The sequence below is a fragment of the Pangasianodon hypophthalmus genome, chromosome 26 (genome assembly GCF_027358585.1).
Source record: "Pangasianodon hypophthalmus isolate fPanHyp1 chromosome 26, fPanHyp1.pri, whole genome shotgun sequence".
NCBI classification, from domain to species: domain Eukaryota; kingdom Metazoa; phylum Chordata; class Actinopteri; order Siluriformes; family Pangasiidae; genus Pangasianodon; species Pangasianodon hypophthalmus.
Window position 1 is genome coordinate 15,418,084 of NC_069735.1, and position 12,376 is coordinate 15,430,459.

At 37.7% G+C, this 12,376-nt stretch overlaps 1 protein-coding gene across 2 annotated transcripts; it reads right to left on the reverse strand.

Annotated features, from left to right (window-relative positions):
• Positions 1-1,272: 1,272 nt before the first annotated feature.
• LOC113537242 (interferon-induced protein 44) lies at positions 1,273-11,986 on the reverse strand. 2 transcript variants are annotated; one of them, XM_053230198.1, is made up of 9 exons: positions 11,850-11,978; positions 10,785-11,583; positions 7,681-7,750; positions 7,363-7,396; positions 4,652-4,844; positions 4,408-4,557; positions 3,926-4,097; positions 2,692-2,792; positions 1,273-2,548 (listed from the first exon to the last, which is right to left on the reverse strand). In XM_053230198.1, the coding sequence occupies exons 3-9, from the start codon at positions 7,733-7,735 to the stop codon at positions 2,384-2,386; spliced, it is 870 nt and encodes a 289-aa protein (XP_053086173.1). In that variant the 5' UTR covers positions 7,736-7,750; positions 10,785-11,583; positions 11,850-11,978; the 3' UTR covers positions 1,273-2,383. The 2 variants fall into 2 exon arrangements, with proteins under 2 accessions (XP_053086173.1, XP_026787442.3); XM_026931641.3 differs by lacking the exon at positions 10,785-11,583 and having other exon boundaries at positions 11,850-11,986.
• Positions 11,987-12,376: the final 390 nt, after the last annotated feature.

Below are 12,376 nucleotides of genomic sequence, written 5' to 3' on the forward strand. Positions count from 1 at the left end.
GAGGAGCAATGGAGCAACATTCACACAGCTAGTCTGTTATCTCAGTCATAATTACTTTCAGATTGGTAAAAAAAAAAAAAAAAAAACATGAAATACCTAAAACTGTTAACATTTATGTCGTTATTATGAATGTCACATGATTGTTTTTTCTATAGTTGTAGTTTGTATGCATGTTTTAATTTGTTTATATTGCATATTTCTGTCATCCATGTTCCTTGTTCTCCTTATGTCCATGTGGGTTTCCTCTGGGTTCTCTGGTTTCCAGCCCAATTACATCTACAAAAACACAAAAAACACCTGAAACAGCCCCAAAATGTTGCTGCTATATGAAAGAACAGTGACAATAGAGTTCATTTATTGGTCAAAAATGCATGAACAGCTTTCTTGAGGAACATTGTTTCGTTTCACTGTGTACTAACTAGCTGTATATGGTTGAAATGACAATAAAGCCACTTGACTTGACTTGACATGGTTCTGTACAACATAGATACATTTATTTGATTCATAAGTTTAAGATCGCGTGAACTAGCCCAAAAAACACCACCTGCAGACTTGCTTTTTTCCACCTGCAACCTTGTCCCAAAACTAGCCCAAATTAGCATAAAAATGTGACCCTGACAACCCTCCTCCCAAAAACATGCCATTAGGTGGATTAACGATAATAAATTGCCCTTTGGTGTGAACGAGTGTGTGCATGGTGCCATGAGATGGACTCGCACCACATCCAGTATTCCTACCTCAAGAATATCAGCGTTTCCGAAACTTTTGTAAATCTGGTGGAAAATTTTAGTTGGGTTTGGCTTAAGTAAACATTTACACAAAACTTTACTAAAAGATTGATAAATGAGAATCCACTGTCTGCATTTACACTTTCCATTTTTTTTTGCCATAGCCTATATGTTGAATAGATTTCATTTCAGTTATTAGTTTTAAAATAAGATCTTTTAAGCTAGCCCAAAACACCACCTGCAGACTTTCTTTTTCCACCAGCAACCTTGTCCCAAAACTAGCCCAAATTAGCATAAAAACATGACTCTGACAACCCTCCTCCCTCTTCCCAAAAACTTGCTGTTAGATTGGCAACAGTAAATTGCCACTAGGTGGGGATGAGTGTGTGCATGGTGCCCTTGAGATGGACTGACGTTCCTTCTAGGTTGCATTCCTGCCTTCCGCCAAATGTTCTTGTGATAGGACAAATGGATACAGTTTTATGGTACTCGGTGGTAAAAATTCCAGATTGGGCCAATAATAAAGAGTCAGAAAGCTCCAAAATGGCACTGACAGATTTATTTGAAGATCTTTTTCAACAAGACAGTTTTTTGAACATCATAAGTGTTTGAATTCAGGAATGGTAAGTCTGTCAGTCAACAGACTCAACCTATACAGCTTCTTCTTTCATCCATATATTCATAGAGAGAGAGAGAGAGACTCACCTTACACACACTGTCACATATGGACCATATATGTGTTTCTTCATATATATGTGAAGATGTGAAAGTCATATATAAGCTATGGACATTTGCATTTGTTAATAATGTTAGCTAATCAGGGCTCCTGGACTCAGTCGCCTTTTGGGAAGCGAGTTAGCCTTGGTAAACAGCACGTCATATCAGTTTTAGCAGATATCAGTTTATGTCAAAGCCAAACAGCCTTGGTTTTCTAACATACTTTATCTTCACGAACTACTGAATAAAACCTGCTACCATTCTTAGTAACTGAAATCATTGTAGTTGTGTATTATGCAACACACCTGTTAATGTTAATGTTATGAACGAAGAGATAAACTTCCTCACAATCAAACAGAATTATCTTGTTTGTACATTAGAGGTATGCATCGGGACTGAAACCAAAAAAGAGCGTGAATGTTGGCGGGTTTTACTTTCATGCATGCAGTTAGATATGAAGCTTGCAGGACAAAAAACAGGCCAAGTTAATTAACACAAACGCGAATAGGATGCTCACACAGTGCTGAGCGACCCATTTACTGCTTTTATTTATTCATCTTCAGTAAACACTTTCTTCCAATTAGGGGCATGCTGATTTAAATTAGTAGTTTGTTAATATTTTGAGAAATAGATCTGAATAAGTTCATCAGAAAATATATCCTGAGGAGCTGCAAAAATAAATAATAATGGTGGGAGCAGGTGGGAATAGGATTTAAAACCAGTCCTGTGCACACCCACCTCTAGTGTACACCCTTTTAATTCTATGTGTTGTTATTTGTTTTCACCCACTTCAATAGCAGATCAATGACCAAATATATAGTTGCCTCACACTTATTTCAAAAGAATCAATTATACAAATTGACAGGAATCTTCCATAATATACAATCTCTTCTGCTTCCCACAGAACTTCCCAATATGCATCATTTTTTCTGTTCTTTTTACACATTCCTTTTTACAAAGTCATTGGCAAAATCCACAATAGTTGTTACTGCCATGAGAATCAGAATATCTGTCACAGCTTTGGTGGTGATTTCCTCATGGTAGTTCTTTACAGGGAAGATGTAGTTCATTGGAATACCCAGTCTGATACTGCACTCCTCCATCTAGAAAGACAGATACTCAGAATAACCTGCATGAATCTATAGTAAAGCTCATGTTGTATTTCAGGGCACTGATCAGTGGTTAAGTTTCTGTGCTAGAGACTGGTAACTTTGTGAGTTCACCTGAATGAGGTTCTTATACTTACCTTAGCTTTGATTTTCTTGCTCTCGTAGATCTTTTTCAGGTCCTCTGATACCAGTGAACATCCTTTATCCACCTTGGACATGATGACGACTTGAGGAATTCCTGTGCAGGACATTCATATGTACATATGTTTTAATTGTCTGATGTTAAGCTGTATAATATTTGTTGAAACAAATCTTTTTGATTTTGATTCTGAATCAATGGTAATACATCATAGAGCTTATCAGTGAGTAATAGAGTAGGTTCAGAAAGTATTTAGTTTTTGCATATTTTATTGTGTAATAGATTTAATTTAAAATGGATTAAATTTAAATATTGCCATTAACCTACACACAATAATCCATATAAACAAAGTACAAACACATTTTTAGATTTTTTTTTTTTTGCAGGTTTATTAAAAATTATTTAAAAAATTAAGAGAAAAGTTTACATAAGTATACAGATCCTAGACTCAAGGCATTCCAAAGTGAGCTCAGGTGCACAGTGTTTGCTTTGATTATCTTGTAGACGTCTCTAGAACTTGACAGGAGTCCACCTGTGGCAAATTCAATTGATTGGACATGATTTAGAAAGGCACACACTTATGTGGATGAGATCCAAAAATTCACAGTGCATGTCAGTCCAAAAACCAAGCCTGGAATTCCAAGAATACTTAGACCTCCACAATCAAATTGTGTCGAGACATAGAACTGTGCAAGAGTGTAAATCTGTTCTAAAGCTTTGAGTGTTGCCAGAAGCACAGTGGACTCCATTCTGTTGTGAAAAGGAAGATGGTTGGAACCACCAGGATGAGTCTTAGAGATGGCAACCTGGACAAACTAAGTAACAGCTAAAAGGATCTTGGTCAGGGAGGTGACCAAGAACCCAGTGGCCACTCTACCATAGCTTTAGAAGTCCTCCACAGAGATGAGAGAAACTCTCGGAAGGACACGTACTTCAGAAAGGTGAATAAAGGGTCTGATTTGTACTAAATTTGCAGATATTTCTAAAAATGTGTTTTCACATTGGAAGTATGGGTTATTGTGTGAAGATTAATGGCAAAACAAGTCAATTTCATCCATTTTAAATGAAATCCAAATTAAATGTGTAAAAACTGAAGGGGTTTAAATGCTTTCCCAAACCACCATATGTGGGCAATTTATTGCGAATGAACCAGTGTAAAAAAAAAAAACCAGGATGACAGGATGTATGTGACAAAGAACCTTGAACCTTAGACCTTGAGGATGATGTCTCACCCAATTCACGTGCTCGCTGCAGAACAAGTTTCATTTTATGAAAAATTCCTCCAGGCATTGTGGAGATGTTGTCTGCTGGCAGGACAAACACCAGACAGTGAACTCTGTCATTTAGACTCAGGGTTGCATTAAAGTCGTTGCTTTCAGCATTCAGCTCCCCTGAAATATTAAACTGAAAATAAAATGATAGTTCATCATAACACTGCACTGTTGTAAACTCAAGAGGCGTCAAAAAGAGATGCAAATTTTCACTAAACATGTATTTCAACCAGCAATGCTATCATGGGTAACTGTAAGAGAAACTCTTGATCTACATGATCATTGATGATCAATAAAATTTTTTTAGAGCAAAATGGTGGTATATATGTGAACTACACTGCAGTATAAACACTGGGAGAAATCTCACAGTTACATACCTTATACCTTTATAGCATTCTTGGAAATATTGTGTATTTGCCTAAACTAAATGAATGTCAGCTTACTGTGTATCCCTCTTGCACTTGACCTTGTAGAATTCTGATTAAGTCATCTATGTATGCACCACTTGAATCTTCTCCCAGACCCATGGTGTCACTGAACATAAATGGAAAGAAAGATCCATCTGTGTCTTTTTTCAGCTTGTACATGTTGTACTGGAAAACAAACAGAAGTGCAATTTCTATATTTAAATTGAAAATGACACTATATTTGATTGTTAGATATTCAGAATAGGTGACTTATTGTTACCTTGAGAGTGGGGATGAAACCACCGCTGAGTGAATGAGCGAGGTAAGTATTGCGGCCTTGGAGGGCAGTATTTACTGAGGTGATAAAGGAAGACTTCCCAGCACCTATTGGTCCAACAACCAAAATCCTGAGACCGTCAACTCCTTGGGTTGACTGAAACTCCTTCAGTTTTCGTAACATCTGTTCTCCATCACTAACAGAAAGGAAAAAAAGGGGACATAAGCCTAATAAAGTACATTTTTGCATCAAAAATATATGGTAAAGTGTTAAGCGGTATCTCTCTGCGCAGCTCGCAAAGGACTTTGTGCTTAAAAGTCTTTTCTCTCTGAAGACCAGGCCCAGATGTCATACGCTGTCATTGCACCTGGGTTTAGGTTCAAGTAGACCAAATTCTTGCATGGTTTGTTTGAAAGCAAGCTTATCAGTTTAAACACACAACAGGATGGGGAGGGGAGGGAAGGGGGGCGTCTAGAGAGAGTCTAATCTAATTACGTAACAACTAGAGTAGTGAGAGAAACTAATATTATATATATTTTATATAACACTAATCCACTAATCTGATTGGATGAGTGACGTTCCAAGAGTACTTATGCTGTGTTCAAGGCAAAGTTAAAACTTATAATTTCCTGTCTTACAACCAAGAAAAGCCAAAAAAACACCCCCTTAACTCGAAATTTTAAATCAAGTCTAATCAAAAATCAAATCAACACGGTGGCTCACAATGTGAACAGTATTAAGTCCCCCTTGTGTATGTTTATATTAGTTTATAGTTTATAGTTTCTATTGGCTTTAGATCAGTAAATAAACCGGCACAGTACATGGTGAAATCTATAACACTGACCGTACTAATCACTGGTTTGAAAAGGTAATCATCAACATTATAGTTTCAGAATCATTTTATTCGCTATATACATTTACATGTATTAGGAATTTTTCTTGGTGTTCGGTCACAACACGATACATTCAACACACACATCTCAGGCAATTCAACACAATTACCATCCTAATATACAAATATTGCACCGAATATAAAAATATTACACCTTAAGTGGAAATGGTAGGCTGTAATTGTTGTAATTTACACTACAGTGAAGATAGAAATAGCAGCTGGATGCAGTTCAGGGTGCATTAAACGGAGTGGAAAAACTGTAATATGTAATAAATAATATCAGTGATATATAGTTCATAAAAACATTTACAATTTGCAGATTGCTTGTTACTGGCAGGTCAGGATTGTAGTTGAATACTGCCTGGTTAATAACAGAAATTACCAGTGGAAAGAAGCCGTTTCGATGGCGTGCAGGTTTTTGTTATCAGGGAGCAGAACTGCTTTCCTGATGGTAGTTTTTGGAATAGGTAATTAGCAGTGTGGGAGGGGTCACTGATGATTTTTCCTGCTCGCCTCTTTGTCTAAGTGGTGACTGCAGACTGCAGGTGATGGTTTTCTGAGCGGAGTTGATAGTGCGTCGCAGCTTCCTCTTCTCTCTGCAGGAGGCTGCACCAAACCAGATAGTGGCAGTGGCAGTATAGAACTGCACCAGTATAGTCTGGGGTATATCAAACTTTGCCAACTGCCGTAAGAAGTACATCCTTTGCTAAGCTTTCTTGTTGATGAATGATGTATGCATCTCCTTTTTGAGATCCTGTGTGATCGTAGTTCCCAGAAACTTGAACGAAGTGACAGTGCTCACTAATGAATTATTAAGAATGAGTGTGGAGGGGGAAGATGTGCGTTTCCTGAAGTCGATGTGCATCTCTGTGGTTTTTAGAGCGATGAGCTATCACTAACGTTAGCCAGGTAGCTTGCTGCTAAGCTGTTGTTGCTGTGTTGCAATTTCAGTCCAAAATGTAGCATGAATGTTTGAAGTTCATTACATTAGGACAGAACCAAGAGCCACTCAGGCCTGTAACTGTAAAAGTGCTGTTAATGTAGCTTTTTATGAGCTTTATGTGCTCTGACAGAGCAAACAAAAGACATACTTTCATGGAGGTGACCATGTTTTTTCAAACCTGTCTAGGTGTGAAATTATTACAACTTATATATTAGAACTAGTGTATTAATATGTTATCGTTTCTATATTAACGTCTCATTCACAAGGACCTGTATGGCAGACGATCTCCATGATCTAAGCCTGATAATAAATGGATTTTATAAACTGTGGTGTTGTTTAACAAAGAAAAGCATATAATCGCTGATATGAAGTTTTCTTTAAGGAGATGTTTATCTAGTATTCATGAAAAGAGTCTCTAATGTCTGTGCTTTGTACAAGTCAGTTTCCCGACACAGGAAAGTCTTCAGGACAGAGGTTACACTTCCTGGTTTTTTTTTAGTCATATGATAAGATGTGGTGTTTTTTTTTGTCTTATTAACTTCGAGAGAGAGGAAAAAAAGATGGGCTGGTGAGAGAATGACTGTTTATAACTGCTATAATGTAAGTGAGAACAGGAACTAACTTGTTTTGCAGATGTTCCATAACATTAAATGTAACCATATGCAGTTAAAAAGAACAATGTGTCTTTCATTAATAAATAAAAAAATTTTAATCACTGTGGTATAAATGAAATAACACACATTAGTCCATGCTGTTATATGAAAATAATTACAAGGGTTACACCTTGGTGAACCCTTAAATACACGCAGATACACACACACACACACACACACACACACATACACACCTCACAGGTACAAGTGATGCATTGATACTGACCTCCAATTTACTTCCCTCCACGGTCTTTCAAAAGCTGTAAGAGAAAACCGAGCATTATCATTAGTGTCTATTGTAGAAGTGTATGAAGCGTACGCCGTAACATGATAGTTTTATTAAAGTCTGTGACTTTGTGGCGTGGTTTTTGATGCCCTGTGGGCTACTTTGAGTATTTCAGAATCTGCTGATCTCCTGGGATTTTCACACACAACAGTATCTAGAGTTTACACAGATTAGCATGACTTGAAGTCACCCAAAACAGCTATTTCATTTTTGCATTACCATCTCCGGTGTTGGAATGTGAACAGTGTGACAACTTACCCGGCTCTTCCATAGTTGGTGGTGAACATCGTGATGTTGAAGAAGACATACCCATGATGTAATTACTCTCCTGTAAAAGGCACAATTGTCACCATAATTAAAAGGCATATTTGTACTTCTAAGTGACCTTGTACTTGTACTGCGATGTAAAGTACTTAAGTACAACACCATTTAAGTATCATTTTAGGGGATTTATAGTGGGAAAATCAATACTTGTATTTTTTTAATTACATTTCCATGAAATGTGCCTTGCTCTGACTGATGGTGAGAAGAGCTGCTTGCAGTGTGAGGTGGAGGCAGAGATGATGCCTTCAAGTTGGACAAGCATGAGCCATGGCAGATATTGCAGAAATAACTACTAAAAGTCTCACTTTTTATTTCTGAATTTAAATGAGCATTCATTTAAATCATTTCATAGATCAATAATCAATATTGTGACCAGAGGTGCAAAGAAAGATTTTTTTCCCTAAACATTTTAACCTCAAATATATCATATTTTATTAGGTTACATGTTTTCAATGCAGTGTGTATTTATGTGAAGATTCCTAGCTATTCTTTAATTCATGTTAAATTTGTGTCTGCGTATTTTTCATCTACTGTCTGTTGACAAACACATGATACGAGCCAGTTTCGGACATCTTGAACATCAACTCCCATCAGCCTCACAGATTACAACAGATCACATGACCCTGTCATGTACCCTCTTGAATACTCTCACCTGTTTTTTTTTTTGTTTTTTTTTCTCCTTTCCCCTTGGTTAGTGTCTGCGGATCACAATAGTGTTCTGTTGCTTTAAATTCTCAGAGTCTCAGATTAAGTTCCTTTAGCTTGTCTTCTGTGCAGGCGTGAGTGTGTGTGTGTGTGTGTGCGAGTGAGAGAGAACAGAGGTTTTCACATGTGCCTGTTCAACTCCTGCATCTTTATGAGTAAAGAAACATTTTGTTAAAGAGAACCTTTGTCTTATTGCTCATTATTCAACATGGTGTCAAGTGCTTTGTATGGAATACTGACCATGGTAATAGAGATATTCAAAACCCTTCCAACATGCATCCACACAGGAAGCGGTCATTTCCCGTCGAGTACAGCCAGATTTAGAGCACATTGTTCATCGTACAATAAAATCTGGCCGAAGGCTTCCGCAGACCTGATCCACTTGTCCTTGATGGCAATATCGCCGAAAACTGGCGTGTGTTTGAGCAGGAATTTTATATATTCATCGCTGCTGCGAGTTGACCAAAGCCATTGAAATATGCCAAATACATGAACTGATGGATCAGCACACACAAACACTAGCTGCACCAAAGCACAACTCAGCAAACACGAACAGTAAAAAGAAAACTGTTTCGTTCTCCTAAATACAAACATGTAGACAAATTTGCCCCACAATAAATTCATAACTGCACCAGCTGTGGAAGCAATCATGAGGCAAAAGGGAGAAATGTCCTGCGTATGGGAAGCAATGTCACAAGTGCAACAAATGGAACCACTTCCAAAAATGCTGCAAATCAGAGAAAGCTCATCGTCCTTGAAGTCTAAAAAAGACTGTAAACCAAATTGATCTTGCCATAGCTTCAGATAACAGAGAAGACTCCATTCTATATAGATAGAGTTGTTTTGAATCATCAAAACGTGTTCGGAATTGACTCAAAGAAAACCACAATATCTTGCACAGTTTGAATCAGTGGAAAGCCAATTGGACTGAAAATTGACACAGAAGCCTCATGCAACATCATGTCCTTGTAGACATTTGCCCAGGTAAAACAAGATGAGAATCTTGCAGATCAACATGGAAGCAGATCATCATCCAACAATTACTTCCAGATGAAGTCTTATCTACTGACTAGGTTCACTACGCCATTTGGACAATTCAGATTTCTTCGAATGTTATGCCAGATCTTTGCTAGCTACCTTTGTGCAATGATAGTAGATGACATCATTGTGGGAGGCAATGGTGAGAAGGCACATGACATAAATCTAAGAAAAGTGTTAGATCGTGCTCGTGAACTAAACTTAAGATTGAATCCTCAAAAGTGCAGATCCCGCCTAAACAAGGTGAGCTATGTTGGTCCCATTTTCACAAGCAAGGGACTACGACCAGACCCAGCAAAAACAAAAAGCAATCACAGAAATGCAGCCGCTAGACAACATCAATGCACTGCAGAGCTTCCTGGGTATGATCATTTACTTAGGAAGGTTTATACCAAACCTTAGCAAGTTATCGTAGTATTCCTCCTACCCTGAAATACTATGAGGTTCAGACACCTGTCACACTCATCTGTGATGCTTCCCAGTTCAGACTTGGAGCTGCGGAGCAGATCGAAAAAGAACTTCTTGCTGTGGTATTTGCAAGCACCAAATTCAATGACTTCATACATGATAAACAAATTCACATTGAGACAGACAACCAGCCACTTGTAACAATCCTTAACAAGCCCATCTACACAGCTCCAGCAAGGCTGCAACGTATGATGCTAAGATTGCAAAAGTACAACTTCACGATCACATACAAAAAGGGAAAACGCATGTACCTTGTCGATACCTTGTCACGTTCCCCTAGAGACTCTCCAGAATAACACAACGATGACAAACGACTTCGAAGTTATGTTCTGTCCAGCACATCTCGTCTTCCAAAGACTGAAAGAGCTGCAAATTCATACTGTGCAGGATTTCCACGTCAATTTCCGCCATTTTGGATTTTGTCAAAAACAGTTTTTTTTTTTTGCAAATTTTGTCCAATCTTCACCAAATTTGAGTCACATCATCTTGACACCTGTCTAAACAATGCTGCAGCAATGCCACCCTGCTGCCCATTTGGTCATCTAGACCTTTCCTCCTACAGTCAGAGAATTCCAGCACTGTTCCTGGTCAACACATACACATCATGAGTGAAACTACAAATCACTCTTGAATCCCTTTACCTAAAGTTATGACTCTGCTTTCCTGTGATTGCTTAGGCAACAACTGTAGCATGTCTGTGAATGTGTGGCTCACCGAGTCTGGGTGCTTGGCCCCCGAAAATGCTGCTTGCAGCTTTAATTGTTATTTTTATTTAAATACAAGAGAAACTGTTGTATGTGGACTGTTTATTCAATCAGGGGTATTACCTCTGGGGTATTCTACACCTGCGCTTTTTGGTGTTGCTTTTGCATCAAAATGTATTTTCTGGAATGTTACACCATCAAGACAGAGCTGCAACCAGAAACAGAAACAGTTTTTCTATTTGTTTTTTTACAATTTATCAGAAAGTAATTTAGTTGAACCTTTTGCAGTTTGGCTTGACTGTGTGTTGTTTGAGGGGGAAATATAGTACAAGTTGGCTTCTTGTAATAAACAAGACAATTTTGTATTTTTTGTAACAAAATTTTAAAGATTAGATGAAATTCTTAGATAACTAGGTATAGGCTACATTTAAGTTAACAGGGGCAGCACTTACCATTCGGATAAACCCACTGTGTGTGTGTGTATAATATATGTATACTTAAACACACTCACAGTCCAATTTAATAGGAACACCTGTTTCTGAAGTACTCAAACCAGCCCATCTGAGCAGCCTTCATTACTGGATGTTTTTATCTGAAAAGTGTCTCTTATGGAATCTGCTGCTTTCTTTACTGACATACAAACATTTTTCTGTAACATTTAATTTTGTGCTGGAAAACTAATGTTTGGAATCTAAAATGGTTTTATACTGAATCAATAATGTAGAAGTCATAAAATACAAATCTATAACAAAGTTTGTACTAAAAAAAATAAATAGGGTGCCTAAGACTTTTGCACAGTACTGTATATCCTAAACAGGATTTTGTGTTGAGTCTCTTTATCCTGTGGGGCATCAGGGTAAGTCCTCCTTGTGCACTTTTACATGAGCTGACAGCAGTAACAGCCCTGTTATGCGCGCGCTCCCTGGAGGGTGTGGCATTTGCCAGCAGGGAAACAAAACAGTTCACAAATGTGGGTTAATCTGATTGCTAAACCTCTGAAAACCATGTAAAAAAAACACCATTACTGTACATTAACCAGAACAAATGCAGTGTTACACTAACCCTGTACTACCTGTGATATAGTTGATATATCTACACATGCTGATTAAATGCTGACAGATTGGCTTTGACTGCATCCTCAGCACAAACATCAGAGCTTTTACTCACAGCCTCTCTTCTCTGACTTACCTTTCACACAGGTCTAACCAGCAGAGCTCACTGTATATGCTGCCTGTGTAGCAGGACTCAGTGTCTCTGACAGACACCCAGGGAATCAAATCTTTTCAATCTGTTTCCCAGAAAGATTCGATCACTGAGTCGTTCAGTGAATCATTCAGTGAATCAGTGAATCGTTCAGTGACGCTTTCTGTAAGTTACATCATCACACCAGCAGGTGGCGCCACTGAGTGTCTTTTTTTTTTTTTTTTTTTTTTTTTTTTTTAACATATGAGCAAGTCATTGTTTTATACACTCAATACCTTCTTTTTTTTCTTCTTAAATCTCCTGGTTAATATTAATGTTGTGTCTAAGCCCCTGTTATCAAGTTGATTGAGTTGATTGTCACTTGAATGCCATCTTGTAATATTCTTGGTTTTCATTGAATGAATGAATAAAAGAATAAATAAATAAATAAACATACATACATACATTCATTTAAAAACAGGTTTTCAAGAGACATAATAAGTTCTGCTTATTTCTGATGTGCAAGTTTGTAT